Raw genomic sequence first — 25450 nt, 5'->3', positions numbered from 1 at the left:
ATGTAATAACATCTTTTTATTATATTTACCCTTTACTCTTCCCCCTGATTCCTTCCAGATGTATCCCCATCTCCTTCCAACTTTGTTTGTTTGTTTGTTTTTAGTAGCCCATTGACTGTCCCATGCGATTTTTTTCTTTAAATAAATGGTTGGCTTATAAGAAATAATATTTAGTGGGTATTGGAGAGTTATTCAGTGGTTAAGAGCACTTGCTACTCTTGCAGAGGACCTGGGTTCTGTTCCCAGAACCTTCAAGTGGTTCACCATCGTCCATGACTGCACAGACATGCATGCAGGCAGAACACTCCTACATATCAAATAAAAATAGAGAAATGTGTAGGGAAATTTAAAATTGTATTTATTTTATTATAATATGTTTGGTAACATTCATTGTGGTTCCTTCTTACCAGGCTGCTGCAGAAAAAATGGTACAAGCCTTCATGGAAAGAAACTCGGAATTGCAGGCCCTGCGCCAGTATTTAGGAGGCAAAGAGTTAATGGCGTCATCACAGACGTTCATCTCTAACCAGCCAGCTGGAGTGACTTCCATCGGCCCCCACCATGGAGAACAAACTGATCAAGTAAGAATTGTAGGCTCTGTTGTTAGCCATGGCGACTACAGGTCCTTGCTGCATCTAAGGCAGCCATTTGGGCATTTCATCTGCAAACTACGTGAGACTATTTCAAGCCTGCCACCATGATCAGAGTCCCTGTATCTTTCTGACCCCACATGTAATGCGACCCTTCCAATTTTCAGGGTTCTATGCAGATGCCCTCTCGAGATGATAGCACCTCGCTGACTGCCAGAGAGGAAGCCAGCATACCCCGGTCCACACTGGGTAAGTGCCAGGTTTGCTTCATGAAGATTCCCTTTGCTTTTCTGCACTCCCTTGCTGTCTAGTAGATTTGGCCAGGACACGTCATGATAGTTTAGAAAACCAATTTGGATTCCCCTGAAATCTGGAGACACATACAACATCACTTCCAAGAATAACTGTCCAAACTTACATGGAGTTTTTTAAAATTCTTTTTACACTCATTGTTAAAGCAACTTATATATTAAAAATTAAGTGTTAACTTCCAGAATTAAATATATAAAAATATATACTCAGGAGGCACATATACACATGCCTGCTTCTCTCTCATTTCTGCTCACCCTCTGAGGATAATAAATTTTGGTTTTGGGTTTTCCTTCTTGTGTATGTTTTTTTTTTTTTTTTTTTTTTTAGATGATTTGGGTGGATGGGTGTGTTATTCCCCCTTCCCCTAGATGGCAGTCTTTGCCATCTAGATTTACAATCCTTGAAATCTGAGTGAGTTCACCAGCTTCATCTTCGTTCTTTCTCAGCTTTGTAGTGGGTGCCGGGTGAACACATGATGGTCTTTTCTGCTTGCTGTTTTTAGCATGTTGGTTGACTGTGGGTTTTCCATTACAAATACTGCTACAGATCAAAGTGGCTACATGACGTTTGTCTTTAGTGCCGAGATGTGTTCTAGAGTAAGCCGCTCAGAAATGGGACAGCAGAGGTCACAGCATGTCTCAGTGGTTAAATCTAGGGCTGTGCATTCATTTCAGGAGACTCGGACACGGTGGCAGGGCTGGAGAAAGAACTGAGCAACGCCAAGGAGGAGCTCGAGCTCATGGCCAAAAAAGAAAGAGAAAGCCAGGTAAGCCTCCCCGGCGAGGCCGGCTCACCGATCCCTAGGCTTTCTCTCAAATGGTTTATGTTGTAAACATTGCAGTTCTCCACATGGAATGCCTGACTCCAAATTCAAGGTGCTTCTTTCTTCCCTTTGGAGAGAAACAGGAATTGTTGTATGTCCCCTCATTCCCTCAACAACATGCTCTCACTGTCCTGGGAAGCGCCATATCTTTTTGTCTGTCCCTCCTATCGGGAAGCAAATAAAATAATTATAAAGTATTTGTGCCAAACAGACAGGTTGTGATTCCTGCTGAGAAGGATGACATCAGACCCGTGAGTTTTGCACACAGTAAACAAGGGGTGTGTGAGCACAAGCAACACTGTGTACTGGGCGTTCTTCATGTACTGTGCTGTTCAAGGGCCCGAGCTCACAACTCCATGTGAAATAGGTGCTGTCATCCCTAGTTTATGGGTAAAAAGATAGAAATGTGAATTATTTTAAATTTGATGTAGTGGCTTAGCATAATGCCTAAATTGAAGTTTAAACTCAAGCCTTAATACCCCAGATACTTCCTAAGGAGTCATTTCCTAGAACAGATGTCCCCGCCCCCTTCTGTTTGTGATCTGCCTGTCAGTGGCATTGTCAATCACGTTCTTAGAAGAACCCTCAGTCTTCCTGGTGCAAACAGCTGCATATCCAGCTGTGGTGTTCATTAGAAGACAGCTTAGCCCTGCACAGATAGACAGACTGAACTGAATACTCACATGTGGGAATCCAGTTAGGTCAGTGAGGGTCCTGCATCCCTAGGGTGACTTTAGAAAGCTCGGCTTCTCAGATTTTGTCATGACTTAATCTCTACTGTAACACCAATGTCTGGATTGTGACTCTTGCTTTCATTGCCGTGTCTTTTCCTCACAGATTTATATTACATAACTCAGTTTTGGAGGCATGAGGATGTAGTACTTTAGAATTACCGCTTTAAGAATCCCCTAGATGCCCATCCTGCTCTGGTTCTGCTGTGACTCTGTGACATTTTGTGAGGCACTGCGGTCCCCACACACCATTTCTCTTTTCCTTGTGCATTTCCAATCTAGATTAATGTTTCTTTTTTGCTTCTGACTTATTTTGAGGGTCATAAAAAAGCAGAAACTGTGAATATGTATTTTGAATAAATACTTTCTATTGCTCAAATTTATGTATCCTTAGTCAACCACCTACTTCTGAGCCCAAAACCATTACATATCTCCTCTGACAGTGAGCACTTGACAGCCATGTTTACTGTCTGTAAACATTCCCTTACTGTCTGGTGACAGCAATGGAGCCATCATTCACCGACTTTTCTGCCATATGCCAAGAATTTTAAAGATATTTTCTGTAGTCCTCTGTGGCCCTGGAAACACTCTCACTTACAGATGAGGAAACGAAACTTCAATGCAAAACCTGTCGGCAGCTTGCGCTATGACTTAAAGCCATGTCGGTCTGTCTGCAGACCTCAGGCGTGCTGCTGAATACTTTCTTCCTTCTGTTGATCATTTTCTTTTTCTTTTTAGTTTTAATTTTTTTTTACCTTCTTTATATGGGTACTTTTTTTCTGCATGTATGTCTGTACACCACATATGTGCCTGGAGCCTGCAGAAGTCACGAGAGGGCATCAGGTCCCCTGGGATTGGAGGTACAGATGGTTGTAAACTGACATGATGGTGCTGGGAACCAAACCTGGGTCATCCAGGAAAGCAGCTAGTGCTCTTAACCAGTGTGCCTTCACTCCAGCCCTGTTATTTTCTTTAACAATGTGAATATTGAAATATGTAATCACGGTAATCTCTGAAGGGGGCCCAATAGTTGTCATACATGCCTCCATTTCTAAATTCTGAAAAATAAAATCAGTGGCAGACACTTTATCAACTTTACCATTGATATAAAGTGTTAGAAGCAGAACTTGCCGCCAGCATCAGGTATTTCTGAATTACTGGAACTGACCTATCCAGTCACAGGCAGCTTGCCCTGAGGGAAGCAGAAGGGAATCTGTGTAATTAATTCCTCTAGGATGATAACAGACACTAAACAAATGAATAGCTTAAGTGTAGTAATTATAGATTATAAGGTAATTTAATTTAATTTAAATACAAGGTAACATTGTAGTACATGACAAGGAAAAAGTAACATACATGAGGATCACCTTAGATGGGGGCACCAAGGCTTTTTGAGCAGGCTAGCCCTTCAGAGACCACAGGCCTGGGAAAGATACTGCAGGCTGACAGAGAAGTAGGAGTGGAGGCTCCTGCTCAGCACAGAGCTGGGTGCTGTGCAGTCAAGTGGCAGGTACTGAAGTAGGAATGTACTAGAGTTCAGATCAGTAGGTGTGTTGAGGGAACTACATGCAAGGAATGCAGGAATGCCTGGGATGTAGGAGGTGCACAGTGAATGTTATCAGGGGCTGCTGTTACTGTGGAGTTTAATGACCTCTGTTATCAGGTTTGTCATTTGGGGGAAGGGATGCAACACTGAGAGCTTAGTGTCTACAGTGTAACTGGTGGTGGTTTCTTTGTCTACAGTGTAACTGGTGGTGGTTTCTTTGTCTACAGTGTAACTGGTGGTGGTTTCTTTGTCTACAGTGTAACTGGTGGTGAGGTTTCTTTGTCTACAGTGTAACTGGTGGTGGTTTCTTTGTACTGGCTGCATGCTCTGTACCAGGAGGCCTGTGGTTTGGTGATCCCTGATGATGTCAGCAGCTGCAGCTGCCTAATACCTTAGTAAATCATTAAAGGGTATAAAATGCAGGCTTTCTAAGTCTGCCATGTTTTCTTGTGTTAGCAGAGGTGTTTACATAACATAAACTCTATTTCTTCTTGCTTCTGCTAGTTGTAACCAAGTTCTAAATGTCCCAGTGAAGCCATTAACTAAAGTTGTTACTTACAGTAATAGAAGACATTATTGAAAACACTCTTGCAGTTTCTTTTAGAGCAACCTTTGTCCCACACTCATGCTTTGTTGAGTTGACCCACAGCACTATTTTTCGGTTTTCTCTTGTAGTACTGGTTGACTGTAATAGGACATGAGAAAACATTTGACTCTCATGCTGGTTTTTCCTCTCTCCACAGATAGAACTGTCTGCCCTGCAGTCCATGATGGCTGTGCAAGAGGAGGAGCTGCAGGTGCAGGCTGCTGACCTGGAGTCCCTGACCAGGAAGATACAGATAAAAGAAGACCTCATAAAGGTCTTTTGAAGCTTTTTACAAACCACTAGAGTAATTTGTAGCTCGGCTGTCTACAGGGCAGCTTCAGATGGGAATACATTGAATTCTTTGGCCTTGAAGTAGAGCAGAAAGATCTGGCCCTTGGTCCTCTGCTGAGTAATGTTATTACAGTTTTTACATTTGCTTATTTTTCTTCTAGGACCTGCAAATGCAACTGGTTGACCCTGAAGATATACCAGCCATGGAGCGCCTGACCCAAGAGGTCTTACTTCTTCGGGAAAAAGTTGCTTCAGTGGAATCCCAGGGTCAGGAAGTATCAGGGAACAAGAGACAGCAGGTAAGTTATTGGAACACAGGTCCCTCTGTAGCTTCTCCATGTCTAACCTTCTCAGTGACAGGGTCTTCCGAACGTCTACCTGGGCTGCGCCTGCCAGACTCTGTCTATTGAGTCACCCCATGCCAGTCTGGCACTAACAGCTCTCTGCTTGTTACATGTTCCCACAGCTAGTCTTTGGCATGGCTTATGGCTCACAATGATACCTGCCTCTAAGTTCTCACTGCTTCCCTCTTGCTCATCGGTGCCTTCCTTCACCTCTGCAGCTTAGCTCCTTCCCAGTGTTTCTGCATCTCCTCTCTCTCTCTCTTTATGTCTGTCTGTCTCCCCACCCCCATTCATGTTTAAAATTGACTAATAGTTTTTAAGATATAAAACGATAATGGGTATACTGTTGATTTGAAACTATAGACAGCTGGAGTAATAATGATGACAGTTGCTCACAGTGTGTGCTAACGTCCCGTGTTTTGTCTCTCGGGACTCACTGTGGCTTCAGGTCTCGTTTTACCATTTCTACATTGCTGCCTCTCTTCCTTCCGTAGTTGCTGCTGATGTTAGAAGGACTAGTGGATGAACGGAGTCGGCTCAACGAGGCCCTGCAAGCTGAGAGGCAACTCTACAGCAGCCTGGTCAAGTTCCATGCCCAACCAGAGAAGTAAGAGAGGGCTGCCTGGCTCACTTACTCTCAACTGTCATTCTTTCTCCTTCTTTTGTTTTTTTTATTAAGTACAGATGTTTAAGGTGCTAAAGAGAGAAAGAAAGGACGCTACCCACTTTGTGATTTGTTGTATGGATTGGCCTGAGCCTCAGCATCTGCGTGTTAAATTAGAAATAGGTTTTCCCATTAGTACTGTAAAGATTACCCAAGAAGATAGGTCAGGGGTATGGACGAGTGCCTTGCATACAGAGAGGACGCTCTGTGGGCGCCTTCCCATTTCTGTTCCGTGCCCTTCTAACACCTGCTCTGCTGCAGCTAGTGTCAGCGCACTAACACTGGCTTAATGACAGTGAAGAAGTTGTGTGTGTTGTGGGTGACTCCACCCAGCGTCACTGTAAGCACCTGATGGCCATATTTTCTTACACTTCTCAATTTGGCCATATGTGTGCTTTATCTTTGTGGCTCGTTTCAGAGCATCTTCAGGGTTTTTTCTTGCCTTCCTTCCTTCCTGGCCTTTTTTGTTCTTTCAACATTTTTTAAAATCATTATTCCGTTTTCCCTAGTTTCTCATTGGGCTTTAGGAGTGTTTTATTTCCACCTCAGGAAAATGAAAGCCAGGGAAGGTGTCACCGAGCGCCTGAGATACTGCTCGTCCTTGGAACTGGTCTCTCAGAGCAGCATCAGTGTGGTGCAGGTGACAGAACAGCCCTCCCCAGCCTCAGCTCATTCTTGATTCAGTTGACATTTAATTTTTCTTGGGTTTTTAGTTTTCCAGTCCAAAGCTCTCAGTCACATAATAAAATTTCTCTTCTGTTGCTATATTTCTGTGTGCAAGTGGCCCAGAGTCTAGCTGAAGGGACAAGCTTTGTAGAAAGGTACAGGCCTTGCTTAGCCCCCAGCAGTGAACACAGATGCCACACCGAGGCTACATTGATCCACTGATCGTGCCCTGGAGACTAGTTACCTTAGGAAGTCTCATAGCCGGAGTGACATAGGTGGCTCTTCTGAAATGAATGGATTCATTATAGTTGATGGCTAACCCGTTTTCCTTCCATGTGGCATGTTTAATCAGCTCTGAGAGAGACCGAACTCTGCAGGTGGAACTGGAAGGGGCCCAGGTATTACGCAGTCGACTAGAAGAAGTTCTTGGAAGAAGCCTGGAGCGCTTAAGCAGGCTGGAGACCCTGGCCGCCATTGGAGGTGGGGAACTGGAAAGTGTGCGAGCTCGTCACAAGCATGCCTTCTGAGCACTGGCGGGTCACACTGCAGCCCGGGACGGAGACCGTTTATACTAACCAGAGAAAGTTGCATCTGACTTGGCAGAACTGAGTGTGACTTACTAATGGTAATGCTAGGACTGCTGTCAGTGGCGGCAAAGGGAAGCAGCTGTAGTCTTCCTTACTTCCTGCACAGACTTGGCTCTTAGTTAAACAGAGGTCATGCAGCATACTGCACATCTTAAATCATTCCATTTTAATTTCCCATTCACACTGCTCTTCTCCCTGGCCTGTCCTCATTCCTTTACCCCTTCCATAGGCCAATAAAGTTTATTCCCCCATCTTACCACCCACTCCACACGTCCCATGTCATCAAATGCATGTGTGTGTGTTATTTTTGCCATCCAATCAAACCCTACTCTTTGAAAGCAATTTTTAATCAAATAAAGGAATCAAGTATGAGTTTTAGGTTTAGAGGGAGAGCTTGAGAGTCCATGAGAGTGACTTTGGAGAGGGGTAGAACCCTAGTAAGGAAAATCAGAACTGGAGGGAGGATGTGGGTGGACCTCAGAAGCAGAGAACATTAGTGTTCCTAAAGTTTGCCCTCAAAAAGGCTTCTTCAGAGGCACAGATGAAATCAGATCAGTGAACAGCACGTTCTAGTTCATAAAAGCCTATACTAATTCACGTTAGTCAGAACATGACTTTAAAAAACAGTTTCCCAGCCGGGCGGTGGTGGCGCACACCTTTAATCCCAGCACTTGGGAGGCAGAGACAGGCGGATTTCTGAGTTTGAGGCCAGCCTGGTCTACAGAGTGAGTTCCAGGACAGCCAGGACTACAAAGATCATCTTCTATGTGATATTTCCCACCCTCCATTTTTTTTTTAATTTTGGCTTTGTTTTTTTTGGTATTTTATTTGTTTGTTTGGAGCAGGATCTCACTGTGGCTAGCCTGAAATGCACTGTGTAGACCAGGCTGGCTTTGAACTCAGAGATGAGCCTACTTCTACTTTCTGGGTGCTGGGATTAGAGGCCTGGCTACCACCCCTGCCTGTCAGCATCCCCCTTAAGAGCAATGGTTTCCAGTATCCCAAGATTAGAGAAAGTATAATTCCTGGATGTTCATTAGGAGGTGAGCCGGGAGGCATCCTTCATTGGCCTCTGCTTTGGTGGGAGTATTTCTTCACAGTGAAGTAAGAAGTTGACGTGAGATGCTGCCATGTTCAGGTCATCAGAAGGAGGCCTCAGAGGTCCACACATAGGTTTTACTGACCATCTCTACTTTCTTGGGACAGCATGACAGATAGAGAAAGGACACTGAAGAGTTCATTTCTAGCATCTTAAATGTCAAGAATATGAAAAGCAACAGGTTACTTGCAAGGGGCTGTGGATTCTGCACTAGAACCTTTCCTACTGCTGAAGGGTATGAGGTAACATTCAGGCTTTCCAGCACCCTGAGAAAGACTGAGTCCCTTCCTAAGACAGACTGAACTTTCCCTTTTTCTTCCTTCCTTCCTTCCTTTCTTTCTTTTCTTTTTTTTTTTTTTTGACATGACATTACATCCCTGTGTTGACATGGCATGTGTTACATTCCAAATTCTATTCAAGATTCTGTAACCTCAGCTGTGTCTTTAACAGATGAGTACCAGTCAGTCTGAAGTGGACAGGAAGAAAATATTCTACCAGAGAAGCACCTTGAACTCTTCTGATGGACTGGTTCACAGAGATTGATAGCCATGCCTTTCCTTATAGTGGATGTGCTATTACAGTTTTAACAGCCCCTACGGGGAGAAGGGATTATTTAATGTTAAAGATAGAGGAAGTATGAGCAGAACCATCAGATATTCTTAGTCCCCCATTCTAAGTCACTCTAAGGCCTGCCTGAACAAAACTTTAACAAGGAAGAGGATAATAGAGTTGAGCTCTAGACATGTCAATCAATTAAAGACCAGCCTGTAAGGTCACTACAAGGACCTTAGGAATTAGGAAACCTGTTTACCCAACTTTACCAATAGACAACAAAGTTCTGCAAAGCTGCTATTAAGTTTCAACTGTAGGTAACTCTAGGCTTCTAAGGGTTCACAGTGATTATAATAATGAAGGTTAATAATTAGTGCGTCTGCCAGCCTCTAACAAGAGTAGGCTGATAGACAAGTAAATTGTTATTGATTCCATAAATGTGACTATAAAATCCGGTACTGACCTTCTGGTCCTGTTGCTAGAATGGGGTGGAGACCTTGCTGCCTGGAGGGAACGTGCTGGGCCCACAAGCTTGTGCAATAATTTGACACCTGGCTACCGACTACAATTCGGATGAATTGTACTGTGTGAGCCACAGGTGTATGGTACTGATTTTACACGTCATTCATATCATATAATTGGATTTAGCATGCTATAATCTTCAGTTCTCTGTAGGAGTATGGACTGTTAGCTGAGTTTGTCTGCCTTTGTTTGAATTTTTTAAATGTTACAATAAAATAAACTTAGTTTTAAAGCATTAAGTTCTTATAGAAGTTTGTGCTCCAATAAGAAATTTCTTGAAAGAAAAAGAATGAAGTAGATTTTTCTCTTAGCTTTTGTTTAATTAGAACCATAGAATTTTAATTAAGAAAAATCCATTATTGATAGATTCCACTTCTCTCATATTTCCTTATAAATAGTGGGGAATATCTGCAGAGTAATGGTTGTGAAGGGTCAGGTAGATGAGTCTAGTTTTTAGAACTATTGGGTTGAAAATGGCTTATATGATTCATTAAGGAATAAAATGTAAGTCCTTTTGACATGATTTCTCTAAACTCTCTCCTTTCGTTGCTGTGTATCTGATTTGGGGGGAATCAAACTCAGAGCTTTGTGCATGCTAGGCAAGTGCTGGACCACTGAGCTGCAGGTATAAATCCAGTTGTTGGTGGGCTTCTAGTGTTCAATGTCTTTCTGACACCCCATTTTTTAGCAACTTAGCCAAGTTATAACAGGTCTATTTAATACGCCCTCCTCCGCTTTGGCATGATGCATGCTTGCTTTTCATTCCACCCCCCACCCCCCACTTCTGCCTCATCTGCCTCCATACCACATCCCTTTGTTCAGGTAAAGGCAGCAGCAAATGTTCAGTGCAGCTGGTCGTAGGGAAAGCACATCATCCTCGTTTATAGTTTAAAACATTTTCAGCTATATGATCTACAGAAGGAGACCTCTTAAGGATAAAGGAAATCAACCCACATAGCATCCCACCTTCTTCACAAAGAGTCTTCTTAGAAGGGTTTTTAGTAGGTTGGACTTACAGTTTCTATGTGCATGGCTTCTGAGGAGGAGATGCATAAAGTCCGACCACTGTGTTTGTGTGCCTAGTTCAGTATGTAGGTAGTGAGAGCTGGGGTCAGAGAATGAAAATACTTCAAGAAATTTGACTCAGCTCTCTCCCTTCTAATCCGCACACTAGATCTATAGTCCGAAAGAGAAGCTTCAGGTCACACTGCAGTGACACCTGCTTCCTTCTCAGGAGTAGCATTTGATTGGCTCTCTGACGCACCTGACTATTAAGCCAAGTTTGTTTTTCTCAAGCTGTCACTGCAAAACTCTGATCCCATTGCTCAGACATTCCTTTGAATGCCGCAGTTCTCAAAACTAGGCCTACCTACTCAGAAAACTCCTGTGAGAAATTTCTGCTTTCATGATCTTTTTATAGGAGTCACAAAATCTTCACATTCGGAACTCCCCCAAACCCTCAGCTGTATTTAACAGGTTCATGGGCAGTGGCCTCCAGGAAAAGGGGACAGACTTCCTATGACACTAGGAAAGCCATGTTGTAACTCAAGGGCTGTCATGAGCCAAATGGAGTTAGTGTGCCTGTTTAGAGTTGCAAGCGTGTATTTCCTCATTTCTCTTAGGTAGAAGGTCAGCAAACTTCTCTCCTCCTTTTGGTAGTCTAGACCTATTTATACTCTAGAGAAAAGAATGCATCTGGAAACGTCCATCTATGGCAATCCAGTAACAGAAACCAAAGAAGCATGAGTAGGTTGAACATGGCAATGATTTCTCTAGGGTAGGAGTTTCAGATCTCACTACATTGTGGCTTATGGACTGAAGTTGCTCTATTGCCATTTGCAACAATGGTTTAATTAAAGCATTTCATTATAGTTAGAACATGAACATATGACCTGTATGCCCCCCGAGCACTGACAGAAGGTAAGTCCCCTCAGTTTTTTCTATATAATCACACAAGCCAGGATGAGTTTTCCAAATAAAACTTAGCATTGGCATCACCAGCAGCAGAGAGTGAGAAATGGAAGGAAAATCAAAAACTACACAACCGAGGTCTTGCCAGATTTCAGGTATAAATAATTCAACTTACAAAGTGATACACTTGGTTTTTTCCTTTCTCATTGTTTAAAATCAAGTTTCAGAATTTAAAGTCTTTATTATACTGCCTTCCTTATGCTAAAGTTGGAAAAATAATAATAGAATGTCCAACAGAATCGCAAAATGTTTACTCTGAGGTAGTCTGAGAAGCAGGAGTGGTAGACACTTGAGCCCTGCTCCTTAGACCTTGACAGAGACAGGTAGATTTGCTGTTGGTGGCTAAGACTCTACCTGCTTTGTACAGCTGAGATTCACTGCTCAGCTAAGAGCTTTGGGAGCACGGACACAGACGGGTCTGCTCGCTAGGCCGTGCATTTCAATGTGTGAGGTATTATTTAACAATAAAAAGCAATGTTACTTGCTTTTATCACATGAGATTCTGGGAGCTGTTGAGGAAATATGATTAACAACTTCAGATGAAGGATGTGTCACATCATCAGGAAACTTGGCACTCAGTTATTTCCAGGTCTTTCCTCGCCAGGTTAAGCTCACTCACTCAGCCCAGTCTTCATGTAACTGTGCTGGTCAACTGTAGATGGCTGGGCTGGGGAGCCTCCGCTTTTTATATGTGTGTTAGGATATCAGGTGATTTAGTTGAGACACATCAAAACTTGTTACTGATCCAATAAAAGTATCAAAGGCCAAAGAAGCTATTTGGTTTCGTTCTTAAAGATTTGTGAGAAAAGATAGGGAAAGCTCTTATCTTTTTTCTCTTTTCCTTTATAGGAGACAGTCTATGGATCATTGTACTAAAATTCCAAGTCTGAACCAGATCCCATACATGCATGTTTGTTTAAAGAAGAGGAAACCTGAGTTTTCTCTTCTCAAGAAAGCGAGACAAACAAACGAACAAACAACCCAGCATTGCACTTTTCTGTAACCGTGCAGCGGGTTTGTTAAACCCTAAAAGTCTGTTCGCACCCTCCTTGCTGAGGAGAAGTAGTAAATGCAGGCCAATTTGAGGGCCAGTTGCTGTAGTGGGTGGCACCGTCTCTTAACGTCCCAAGAGCATGCTTCTTCTGTTCCTTGAAGAAGACACCACATACGGAGAATTCCTTGACAGGATAGTCACTTTATAGGACAGAAACTGTGGGCGTGTCTTCTGATCAGGATGCCCCTCATTTATACATGTCCTGGTAGTTTGAGATAGGTTAGACATTGAATAAACAACCTAATGAAAAAGACACAGAAGTCCTACTGAGATTCTGTACCCTGGATAGTCATTTGGTTATAATTTGCTTTTCAGTCATTTAACACAGCTTCTTAGTACTATTCACGCTGGACAGCCCTCTTAGGAAGCACACATTTGAAAGACAGAGGTACATTATAAAGAGGCTTGGCTGCTGTTAAGAGCTCTGCTAATTATTTTCCAAGACCAGCATCTGTCAAAAAAAAAAAAAAAAAAGTCTCAGCAGAAGCTAAGAACTGTAAAAAATCCTGACATCAATGCTGTGCTGAAGGGGATGGATGCAGGAGAAACTGCAGCTTTATCGAGAATCTTAGTTTTGATTCTCATGCAGCATCATGATATTGAGCCAGCAAGACATTTTCAGCATGACATGAAAATGTGAGTTTTCCAATAATGTGAGTTTGCCAGGCATGGCAGAGTGCCTGGGACCAAAAGTGAGGTGGGCCAAGGAGGGCCAGGCAGGCTCCTCAGGGAAAGAGTTGGCCTGCACACTTAACGCTGACTGGGAGCGTCAACTCTGCAAATTCATTTTCAAAATAAGTTACACGTGACCCTGCCATGTTTGAAGTTACTGTGGGAAGGCACCACTCCTGCTGTTCTCTTATAAATAACTTCAGGGAAATAATGACCACAGACTGGAATTTGGGGAGAGTGCCTTGACCCTCTCCAGTTTTCACATGACTAAGAGTTAAAAGGAAAATGCATAAATTTCTCTATGAAGCTTATTCATGTGTAGTGGCATTTCAAGGCAGTTCTAAATTTGATGATGGTTGACGATGGCAGCTTTTCAAAAGGGATCATACTGTATCCCTGACAGCTTGGGCTTTCCCACACATCCTGTGAAGCAGCAATTCAGAAAGAAAGGCATGCAGGTAGAATCAGCAACATCAGGGCTACAACTGAGCCCTGCTGCCTAGGTTTAGTTAGGTTCTGTGGCCTCCAGCCTTGCTAGCCCTCAGCCTCTCAGCCCAAGGACCACTTCAGTTCACCAGCAATAGCAAAATGATACTGTTTAAGGGTGATACCTAGTGATTACACAGTGTGGCAAGCACTCTTCTAAGTATGCAGCATCAGCAAACCCTTTGACGTCTGAAGTTGTTTGAAGTTCACAAGAGCTGCCTGGAACAGATAGCAACTTCTATCCCTAATTAAAGTCACACAACTAGAGGCAAAAGCAGGTTCCAACAGATGGTCTGGCACATTCTTAATCACCATGCCACCTTCACTTTAAAAATACCACAAAAGTGTGAGTTTCTGCCTCACGGATGAGAATACCTTGTGTTTGCAGACTGCTTAAACTTCCAGTAACAGTGAAAGTGTTACCTTATAGAGCCTTGTTTTATTTCTGCGTACTTTGTAAAATCATATTGCTGGTAGAAAACAAATAAGTACACATGGAGAGCGCGGCGTCGCCTCCACTCTGTGCTTTGGAGCCTAGGATTGTCCGCGCACATTGAGAGCGTCCGCTGAGGTCACATGCATGTGCTGCCATGTCAAGCTTCATCTCAGAGAGGCAAGGTTACTGGAAATGGGCAAGTCATTAGCTCTCAGAATCTCACACGTTATCAAAACTGAGTAGATGCTCAGTTTGGAAAGTGTTGGTCTCTTCCACTTAAACTAAAAAGTTAAAAAAGTTGAACTCTCCCAAGAGAGTCATGAAAGTAGTCTTCAGTTGCCTTGTAAAAAGGCTTGGAAAAGGGATTCCTTTACAAAACGTTCTTTTCTCTTTTTCTTGGAAGTGGGGGCAGGGAGTGAAGGCAGGGTCTCACTGGCCTCAAACAAACTGTATAGCTGAGAAAGACCTTTTCCTCCTGATGTTCCTGCTGCCACCTTCCAAGTACTGGAGTGACAGGTGTGTGCCACCAGGCCTGGTTTTATGTGGTGGTAAGCGTCAAACCTAGGCCTTACCAGGCAAGGACTCTTAACACTGAGCCACATGGCAGCCTTGAAAAAATTTCATCCATTAAAAAATTGAACTCATAACAGAAAGAGGGCTGTCTAATGGCCACTTCTGAGTCGGACCTTATGTGAGACAACACACTCACTTTACTCATTTTCTTTTGGGTTTTGGCTTTATTCTCTAACACACATTTCCAGCATTTTTAGTTTCAGCAAAGAGCAGAGTAACCATTAAACTCCACTACAGGAGAGAGAAACAAAACCTACATGTAGTAGAGGGTTGGTGTAAGTGGGCATAGTTCTCTATTTTCTTTTTAAAAAGATTTGTTATTTTATGTCTATGAATGCCCTATCTGCATATACACCTACATGCCAGAAGAGGGCATCAGATTCTATTATAGATGGTTGTGAGCCACTACGTGGTTGCTGGGAATTGAACTCAGGACCTCTGGAAGAGCAACCAGCGCTCTTAACAACTGACCCATCTCTCTAGCCTCAGGCATATTTTTCTTTCACTTGTATTTAATTTCTGATGAAGGCAGAAACAAGGCACCCTGTCCTGTCCCAGTGGTTTAGAGAAGTAGTCAAAATGTGGCTCTAGCCGCTGGAAGTTTCCGCACCTTCCTCCTGGAACCTAGTGCATGGTCACTTAGGGATATGGACTCAGCACAGAGTAGACAGCCCAGCCCAGCAAGAGTGAGGTGGGAATGCTGACCTCACAGAGCTTCTCAGAGTAATTTTCTAGCTCTAAATGGAAACAATAAGCAAAGTTCCTTTCTTGATCTGTTACTGAGTAGGAGAATTTATTTTCTTTGCAGGAGGAGAAATGCCACATCAACTATTAGACAGGGACAGATTTTGTTAAAATGAGTATGATCCAGATGTCATCAATAGCTTGGCATTCAGGTTGTAGAGGGTTTCTGAAGCAGCTCAGGCTTAGGGAGGATGTTCATTCACCTCTATTTACCAGCTGGTCCTGCCGTTTAAGGGAGTAGTTGAAAAACCTCACTGTATGCTGGCTGCAGTAGGTCTCTAAAGATGCTGAGTGGAATAGCTGCCTCCTGGTTGGTTGTTTTACCGAATAGAATCCTGCTCTCTCTCCTGTGAGAGTATAGCAGAACTCACAGTGAAGCCTGGGGCCTTAGGCTCTTAGAACAGCACACTTACCACCTACCTCTTAGTCTGTTGATGAGATGAGCAAGCCATTGAAAATGCACTTGCACAGACTTGCAGGCACTAAGAATTGGAAGGTAGATGTGAGATGCCCACTTTCTGCTTGGTGTGTAGAAGTAGTTTGGGCTTTCCTGAGATAGGTAAGAAGTACAGCCACTCTAGCTGTGAATGGCACCCTTCGTGTCCACATTTCATCGCTAAGTATCTGAGCTTGGGACCGAGTTCTTTGGTCATGGAAGAAGCAATTGGATTTGCCACTATAAGAAATTCAGGTTTGCCATCCTGAGTCCAGACACTTGATTGACTGACCCAAATCTTGACAGAGCCAGCTTTGTAACCTTAGACTAACCATAGAGTCTCTTTGAGCCCCAGGTCACTCAGTAGATAAAAGAGGATTTTAACAGTTTGGTTGCTGAGGTGGGACAGAACTAGATATTAAATGTTTCCTAACTTGGCAAACTCTGTGAGATACAAAAGTATCAAAATAGATATTCTTTGATGTTCTGAGGGGGAAAAATCAGCAGTGTGGATCACAGTTCTCAATGTAGAATTTCATTGATGATCTTTTATTATAATCAATTCTAAAAGGAATAAATGCTACATGTTTTTACCATCCGATATTGTAGCCACTAGTCACATGTGGCCATTTAAATATAAACTCCTGACCACAATCTTCTCTCTTAAGCAGTGCAGATACAGAACAAGGCCATCATCCTCAGTGAAGTTTGTCTTGCCCAGCACCAGCCTGGACCTTTGCCCAGACTTCTAACTGCAACTTCTTGTTCCTTGCAGCAGGATATAGGTGCTTGTGCTCTAGGGTGACAGGCACATCACTGGACGATGGACTCTATAGCATTTGAGCAGAGCAGTGCAGAGAATTTTCCAGGCAAAGGATGTTAGCACCGAGAGAGACAGAGAGAGAGAGAGAGAGAGAGAGAGAGAGAGAGAGAGAGAGAGAGAGCACTGTGGGGGAGGGGTGGTTAGAGGAAAAAATTAGAAAGCCCTGGGTCACCCTGTGCCTCACATCCTGATCTGGACCTTTGTGAGACACAGGACCTCAGAGATGACTTCCTCAGAGATACTGTCACCCTATGCAGACACACACACACACACACACACACACACACACACGTGCGCACACATACACATACACACACACACACACACACACACACACACCATCCCAACAGTGGAGGAGTGTGAGAGGAGAGGAGTTGCCCCCATCTCAGGAAACAAGGGCTCTGCTTAGCAGTCAGTGATGGGAGAAAGGTTAGCAATGTCTGGCCATGTTAAGAGGACATTACTCTGTAATGAAGAAGAATTAATTCAAACAGGGGAGAGGAAGAGCTACTTTAAAGGTGTCTGAAGTGTAGCTGGATAGTCAAAGCGAGTTTGTTTTGAGGTTTGGCCTTAGTATTAGAAAGAAAGTAACATTGACATAAGAGAAGGCCTGGTTCCGTCTTCCCTTCCATTGAAGGGCCCAGAGTACGAAGGACAGAAGAAATCAGAGGTAGATGGCAAAGCATGTAATTGTACCTGCTGTCTGGGAGCCATCTGTGAAGGAGTCACCTTTCTCTTCATGACTTTCTTCCAGGTGCTACTGCAGGCGATGAGACTGAAGATACAAGCACGGAGTTCACAGACAGCATTGAGGAGGAGGCTGCACACAACAGCCACCAGCAAGTAAGTCAGTGTCAGGTGTGAGGGTTTCCAGGGTGGAAGGTGCAGTCTCGGATCTGATTCTCACCTTCAGCCTCTGTGCGCTGGGAGTGAGAGGACATCTTTTATGTAACCCACTCCCCGCTCTGCTCCCTGTTCTCCCTCGCTTTCTCTGTTCAGTCTATTTGTTTTTTACTACCCCTATTTCTTATTTCTGCTTCTTATCCCTTCCTACCTACGTCTGTCCCTATTTACTGTCTGTAGCTTTAGCTGCAGAAGAAGTCTTACTTACAAGACAATGGATGCTTCCAAACCTCTTTGGCTTTTATGAGCAAAAGACGAAACAGAAGACAGGGAGGCATTGAAGAGCTGTCTGGGGAACAGCAAGGCCTCGAGCCTGTCTAACAAGAGTGCTGGCTGAAACTCCCAGAGGATTGGAATGCCTCCATGGCAGGGATCTTTCTCAGTGAAATAGAAGAGAGTTTTGCTGTGTGTTCTGACAGGCTACCCAATAGCCAGCCCTGCCAAGCCTCAGAATTTGGCACTGGCCCACCATCAGAGAAAGTCTAAGGCCTCAAGGCCAAGACTGAATGTCCCAGACCTCAGAGCTTAATTCACCTTTAGTGATGATTGGAACTGAGTGTCTCTCCCTTGCCTGGTGACAATTAACAGTCACATCTAAATGCCTGTGGCTCTTAAGTTGTGGCAGTGATAGAGGACCGTTGCTAGAAAGAAGCTGGACTTTCCTAGTGCTATCTTCCTTGGGGCTACTAGAAACACTTACAGGAGAAATGAGGCTTGCAAGTCTGCCTGCACATTTTCTGTGTGAGACAAAAGGAGACATCCATTAAACTGACAAGAAGAGGCCAAATGTGCACAGACCCTAACTGAATAAGATCTGGCACCCTTTGGGTCTCCTGAGGATCTGAGTTTGTCTGGGACACCAGGCATCATCACGAGTTTCTTTACTTTCTATCAAGATCTCCTTTAGGTTGCTGTAGCCATGACAACCCTTTACTCTTCCTTCAAACATTTTGCTTTAACTGCTCTTCTCGGTTTGCTTCTTCTGAGTCCTCCTCACAGACTAATGGGCTGCAGTTTTAATTACATGTACCACTGCCTGGGTGCACAGATGTCTCTGCCCCTCCCTCCCCGGTTTCATCAAGGACCTTTGGGTGAGAGAATATACAAGATGGACAGAAGTCTACGCTAAAACTGATTGGGATGTTGAACAGACACAATGGTTATAATGGCTGTGGGGCAGGAATAGCAACAGATTAAATAAACAGAAGACACTGATGTTATGACCATCAGATTCGGACTGCTGTGCTCTGACTATTCCTGCTGCTGCACGTCTTTCAGGCATACCGCTTTGTAAAGCCATTTCTCCCACAGTCTTCTTTCCTGTAGCTTCACACCAAGATGACCGGGCTCTACTTTGAGAAGGTCAGTACCTTCTACACCCACCCTGGAGTAGACGTTTACTCTGACGCTTGTCTTAGTACTTGGCCCAGGAAGTGCTCAGTGTAATTGTAAGTTAGCAAACCTTCAGATCAGGGCCCTATTCTTAACAGACAGACAAGCATGCCTTCTGGATGAGGAATCTTTGGGTAAGCACCATTTTCTTCCTATCACCTTTTCTTGAAAACTGATTCCCAGCTTTGGGTAGGAAGAGCCTTGGTGATCAACATTGTATATGAAGCTCCTTGTGAGTTCAGTTCATCTTCTGTGGGGTTTGAGTTGTGACTCTCCTGTTACCAATTAAATAAAGCTTGCTTTGCCGTAACTACCGTTGTGTCCAGATTCTAAAGATTTGTTTGCTTGTTTCCAGGGAAATGGTCCTTTTAAGATTAGTGTCTGAATTCTTTCTTATTGTATCCTTAGGAGATAAACTTTATTGTTGGGTTCACACTCCTCTTAACTTAGCTCTACACACTTTCCCTAACAAACACAGCTGGCTTTGTGTTCCTGGGCAAGAATCAAAGAAAGCCAAGTTTGTTTCCTCATTTCTAGGAAGTCAATTAACTCAGAAAGCCTGGCCACGATAGTCATCTTCCCAAGATGTATTACTCACAAAATTACAGTCTCAAAAAGATGTAAAGTCTGCAATCAGTGCCTAGGGGATGCCACAAAGGACACTGGAGAGGAGTCAGCCATTGATGTTCATTTGGACATTTGCAATGCAGAAAAAAGCTTATCAGTAGTCAAGTCCACGTACAAAGAGGACAGGAAACTAGACCTGACCTTTTCTTTCAGAAAAGCTATTTTAAAGTAGTAATATTTTATCATCAAATCATATGAAATACACAGAGTACAATGTAATGATTTGATATACACATATATAGTAAAATAATTAAGCCAAGTTAATCAATACCTCATCTACTTTTAGTTTTTAATGAGATATTTGAAATTTACTTAGTTATCTTTATATTTGATGCTAACTATGGTTACTGTGTTGAACAATTGATGCCAAAGCCCATTCCTTCTGTCTGGTGAAGCCTTGTGACTTTTCATGTCCCCACTGCATCGTCCTCCCTACATGTTGTAGAGGATTGTAATTTAAAATTGGACCCAGAGGAGTCACACTAGTATCACACACACTGAGTTTTATTTGAGGAAAATAAAACTCTGGCCACCACCAACCGTTCTTTGTACTTCACTTGGCTCAGCTGTGTTAGACCCCACGTGTAAGTCATGTAAGGAAGATGGGGTGGTATTTGTATTCCGTGAGCAGCTTTGTTTCACATAGCCTAATGTTGTGGGTGCCCTGTGCTGTTTGTATCCTGATGTTAATTCTGCATCCTCAAGAGGGGCTTCCCCAACTAGGAGTGGATTACAGTACTCAGGTGATCTCATGTGACCCTTATCCCCATCCTAACTGGTCACATAAAGGCTAGAGCTTGTGACAGGGCAGTGGAAGGGAAAGGTGGGACTAGAAGTCTTAGAGGAGAGGGAGCAGGAAAGAGAATGGAGGAAGAGAAGGTGGAAGTCAATATGGAGCAGATCCACATGGCCTGGAGAAGCCACAAGTAACAAGGGGTCTCATAGCTGGGGAATAAGTTAGTATAATGATGTATCTGCCCAATCTAGGCATATAGCTTATACATATAACAACTGGGTTGTGTGTTTGTTTATTTGAAGTTAGAAATTACCGCAAAGTTGTGTGTTTTTTTATACAGGCTTATTGGGGTAAGAAGTTACCGAAACAGCCTAATGTTCTCCAGATTTAAGAAAATAACAGGATAGCCCCCTCTTTTTAAGACTTACTAATTTGTCTTTGCTTTTGGATTCATAGACACCGAGATTGGCTCCATGTTGTAGCATCTGTGAATAGTGAGAGTGCCCATATCAATTCACATGCTGACCTCAGCTCCTTTGGAAGTATACCCACAAGTAGAGATCCTGGACCTCAGAGTGGTTCTGTCTAGTGTTTTATCGTCCTAATAATGAATGAGTGCTCTTTTTTTACTCTTTTCTCCATATTCTTGTGTGTGCGTGTATGTGGTGTGCGTGTGAGTGCGTGTGCATGTGCGTGCATGTGTGTGGTGTGTATGTGTGATTCTGAGGAAAGAACCCAGAACCTCCTGCACATTGTCTTTCTTAAAATATACACATCAACATTCTGATACACATGAGGTGATCGCTCCTCATAGCAGTACTTTCCCTAATGATGACCAACACTGATTTGAAAAATGATGGCTTCCTAATATCTTTAATATTGTCTGAGAATTGACCTTCTCTGTGAGAAATATGAAGTGAGAAGGTGAAAGCCAAGCAGCTCCATTCAAGCAAAAGCGCAGATCTGAAGTAGGTCTATGAAACATTCAAAAATGTTAAATTCCAGAGAAGCGATGGCACAAGGGGGTTAGATGATATGAAAAACCACTAAGAGGATTATGATTTAAAATTGGACCCAGAGGAGTCACACTAGTATCACACACAACGAGTTTTATTTGAGGAAAAGAATGGTAATACTTCCATTTCATAGATGGTAAACGCTAATAAGGAGTCTAGATCTCAATGCACTTTCCATATATTTATATTTAAATTATAAAGTAAGTAAAACAAACAAGCAAAGCCTTTTCCTTCTGAGCTGTGAAAACCCAAGTTAGGCCAGACAGTGACCAGAGCTCTACCTAATGCACTCTGCCGGTACCCATACATACGCCCTAGGATAGCCGTGAGTGCAGCCCTGCAAATTTGTAGATTATAATATGTCACATTGCCATATCGTAGTATTGGACACCTCTGGGTCTATAAATCATTTGCAATAATTTATTTCCTTATTTTAAAATGAGAAATCAGACCACATGAGCCTTAAGGGCCATCTGGCATCCATAGTTCATGAGCCAAAATGTTTTTCTTTGAAAGAAAGCATGAAATCAATGCTTTCTTTGCTGAAATTTCTATGCTGAACTCAATAAAATACACACACACACACACACACACACACAGAGGAAATTATTTTATTAATGGATAGGCCTCATTAAGGCTGGACACTATTTTTAAGCATAAGGGTAAGAAAAGAGTGATTATTTTGTCCCTATTCAATTCTAATGATGATTTTTGTTATGTTCATTGCAAATAATTTATATAAAGAGATAAGATTACAAAGTTTACTTATTTATTTTTGCCTACCTATTAGTTATTTTGGGGACCTTTGAAATGGCCTCACTATTTAGCCCAGGCTAGCCTTGCTTCCAGTCCTCTTGCTTCAGCTTTTCAAGTGCTGTAATTACAAGCATGGGCTACCACTCCCAGCACTGCACATGGTTATGACATGAAGATCATGGTAATAAGCCTTCAAAAGTGTCCTGTCCAATACCTAATCCTTTTTTTTTTTTTATAAACCCTGGGTGGTACTTGTAGAGATGGCTGCAGCTGACTACACTTGGCGGCATTCTTAGAGACAGATATTGTCTGTAGTCTGGTCATAACTGGACTCAGAAAGCCCAGATGGGATTGAATGCCTATAGCTGTGTCTATGCCTCTCTTCTACATGGTGGCATATCACTCGACAATTTCAATTGCGGTGGTACTAGATAGCATTACATGTATGCTATATATGACTGCTACCAAAAACCTGCAGCATAGGTATAACCTAGCTTTATTAAGAGGACCAGCCTAGATCAAGAGCTCCCAGACCACGCAAGCTGCTTCATCAATCACTAACCCATACACCTTGCTCTGGCCTTATTCTGTTCAATATGTTAGTGACCTAAATGAATGCATAAAACATAATTAATTACATGAATCATCTTTAGTCAGGTGAGCACTACATGGTTTATAGAGAGGCATTTTAACTATTTTAATAGTTTTGTAAGTGGCTCTGTATAACCAGATATGACTCTGTATAACCAGAATAAATTTGTAAGTGACAAACATGAATCACGATATTAAAAGAAAACAGAAATTACTGTGGGGGTGATAGGGAGTAGGAGTGGAGATTGGTCTGAAACTGAGTATAACTTCCAAATGGTGTCACTGAGAGGAAGGAGAAGCCAGAGTGACTGGGAAGTATGGGAAGTACTGTTAAGATTTGTGTTGTGGCACCTGCTTGTAAACCTAGCACTTGGGAGGAGGAACCAAGAAAGCCCAAAGTTCAAGGACAGCCTGGGGTATTAATGAGATTGAGGCCAATATGAGCTATAAGGCAAAAAATAAGGAGGGAGGGAAGAGGAAGTCCTTACTTTAAAGTAGTCATACACTGCATAGGTTATCACACCCAGATTTTGAGTTGTATTAATGCCCTTTTAAACATGTAGGAATAATAGAGATAAGTCCCACGTGTATGATAAGAAAGTCTAAACACTCACAACTTCTCACTTGAGAAAAGGCACCCTAAGGTCAGTTTTAAATGAAACATTTTGGAACATCATCAAGAGAATCCTTAAGAAGAAAGGCATTGTAAAAATTTCCACTTTGTTTTCTTCTGTCATACTTAGATTTATAGAAAGAATTTAGTTAATTTCATTATCACAAGGGTGATAATAGAAAAGGGAAACTGGGTACCCAGTAGGGTGGCTTCCCTCTACCCCTCAGTGTGATTCTCCTGCTGTTGGTAGAACTGGCCTTGCTTCCCCTGCCTATGGCCCCATGACCTTAATTCTGGAACTGGCTGCTGGCTGCCTCCTTAGAGCCCTGAGTCTTCATCTTCTCTTTAGAGTCTGAGTTGCAGGCAGGGACTTAGCCATCGAGCCCTGGCATCTTGGGCCATGATCTTCACAGTCAAGGTGTGAGTGCTGTGCTCTAGGGTCAGTAAAGCACCCTGATGTAGATGCAGACTATCAGGAGACTCCAACCTCTATGAAGACAAGCATTGCAGTATTGATATCTGCTAGACCAAGTTAACCCTCATTTGTTTGTATTCAGGGTGTGTGTGTCCATGTGTGCATCTAACCATCTCTGGATTCTCTTCTTTGTCCAATAACAAGTCCTTCCTACTTGTATCCTTGCATCCCAGGCCAATCCCAGGGTTCTTATGACTGCCTTAAACAAGAGGCCATTCAGTTTTGTCTTTTGTTTCCATTAGGAGCTGCCCTTGCTTGTATTCTTGGGTGAACTCCAGTGGCCTAACTTCTTTAAAAACTGATTCTCTTTCAGCTCATCAAGGTGGCTTTGGAGAAAAGCCTGGCAACCATGGAGACCCAGAACATATGTCTTCAGCCTTCTTCCCCAGAAGGAGAGGACAGTAACAGGTGTCTTCAGGAGGAAATGCTCCACCTGAGGGCTGAAATCCACCAGCACTTAGAGGAGAAGAGAAAAGCTGAGACAGAACTCAAGGAGCTAAAGGCTCAAATTGAGGAAGCAGGATTCTCCTCTGTGTCCCACATCAGGTATGTCCCAACTTTCCCTCAGACCATGTGCTACCACAGTCAAGAACTTGACTCTCTGCACCCAAAGCATTGGGGCTGCACCAGTGTCATCTAGGTTCCCTTTTGAGTATCCCATGAACTAGCACTTATGACTTTAGCCCCTTGGTTCTTAGAAGAAGACCGAAAATACATTTTTTAATGGCAAATGAATTCAGAGATCTTGCCCTGGGATCACCACTCCCAAAATCTCTTTATCTCCTTTAATATCTTCCTGACAAGCTGGCTAATAGAGCAGCTGCCTCTCATCTTTTAGGTCCATGAAGCCTCTCATATAATTCATATTGCATCCTTATATTTTACGTAGCTGAGAAATTACACATTCTTGAATTCATGTTTTCAGTTCTTTCCCCCAGCCTTAAGAACTGTCACAGCATTTACCATTTTGCTAAGGATATAGACACACCCTTGCCTCCTGGACTCATGCTGCTTCTAATTATCATGGAGTCATTAACCTTAGAGAGAGAACATCTCCTGAAAGGAGGAACATAAAGTAGATTATGTACATTATTATACAAACAAGCCTCATACCTAGCAGCTGTCAACACTTGTGGAAGTCCACGCTCTGCTGGCTCTGGTCCAGGGGCAAGAACTGTGTCACACAGTGCCTTCCACAGTGGCTATGCAGACCTCAGTAAGTAATCTTTGCCATTTCATGAATATTATAAAAATGACAAGTACCTATCAATTGGCTACTTTGGTTGAAGGGAGACTTTTTTTTTTTTTTTTTGTAATGTTGAAAAGCACATTGATGCTGTAGAGTTTCAGTGTGATGACCTGTCTAGAAATGATAAGGCAGAGATCAATAGAGGAAGACACCAGATGTCAACCTCCAGGTCCACTTGGGTACGCACACATGCAGTCACATCCCCCGTACCCAACACTTATTATTAAATCTGTTGTCATTCCAGACATCAGTTCTTTTATGTTAAATTATCCTGATAATTCTTTCTTTAAGCTTTACCTAAGTTAAAATGTGAGTTTTCCTTGGGCATTTATGTGTGTGAAGTTAGCTGTGATGTCATGCAACAGGGCATCCCTTAATTCTGTAGATATATTAATAATTAATAAATAATAATTAATTCTTAATTCTCTCTATATATGCATGTATAGATATGCTCACAGGTTATTTTCATTTTTCCATAGAGTTATTAACCTGAAAGTCTACGTTGTTTAAAGCCTCCACTCATTCTTAAACACTCAGTCTATTGTTAAGCTTTAAGCTCATTAGTTTATAGTGTGAAAACATCA

At 42.7% G+C, this 25450-nt stretch overlaps 1 protein-coding gene across 23 annotated transcripts in view; it reads left to right on the top strand.

The window, feature by feature from the left end:
• The window catches only part of Pde4dip (phosphodiesterase 4D interacting protein), a 191958-nt gene that overhangs the window by 138119 nt on the left and 28389 nt on the right, over positions 1–25450 (top strand). For 20 of the 23 annotated variants that reach the window (XR_004606602.2, XM_034499721.2, XM_076933000.1 and 17 more), the window contains 9 exons: positions 411–581; positions 758–839; positions 1577–1668; positions 4746–4862; positions 5041–5178; positions 5718–5830; positions 6906–7033; positions 17263–17351; positions 23931–24163. Coding sequence is in view for 22 of the 23 variants with exons in the window: in XM_034499721.2 (XP_034355612.2) it covers positions 411–581; positions 758–839; positions 1577–1668; positions 4746–4862; positions 5041–5178; positions 5718–5830; positions 6906–7033; positions 17263–17351; positions 23931–24163 (1163 nt within the window). In the remaining variant the exon portion in view is untranslated. Of the gene's footprint in view, positions 1–410; positions 582–757; positions 840–1576; positions 1669–4745; positions 4863–5040; positions 5179–5717; positions 5831–6905; positions 9549–17262; positions 17352–17591; positions 19114–23930; positions 24164–25450 lie in introns of those variants that run through there. The other 3 variants (XM_076933004.1, XM_034499727.2, XM_076933005.1) reach the window with 2 other exon arrangements.

Source organism: Arvicanthis niloticus, chromosome 4 (genome assembly GCF_011762505.2).
Source record: "Arvicanthis niloticus isolate mArvNil1 chromosome 4, mArvNil1.pat.X, whole genome shotgun sequence".
Classification (NCBI taxonomy): domain Eukaryota; kingdom Metazoa; phylum Chordata; class Mammalia; order Rodentia; family Muridae; genus Arvicanthis; species Arvicanthis niloticus.
This window is presented reverse-complemented; position numbering and strand designations above follow the sequence as displayed.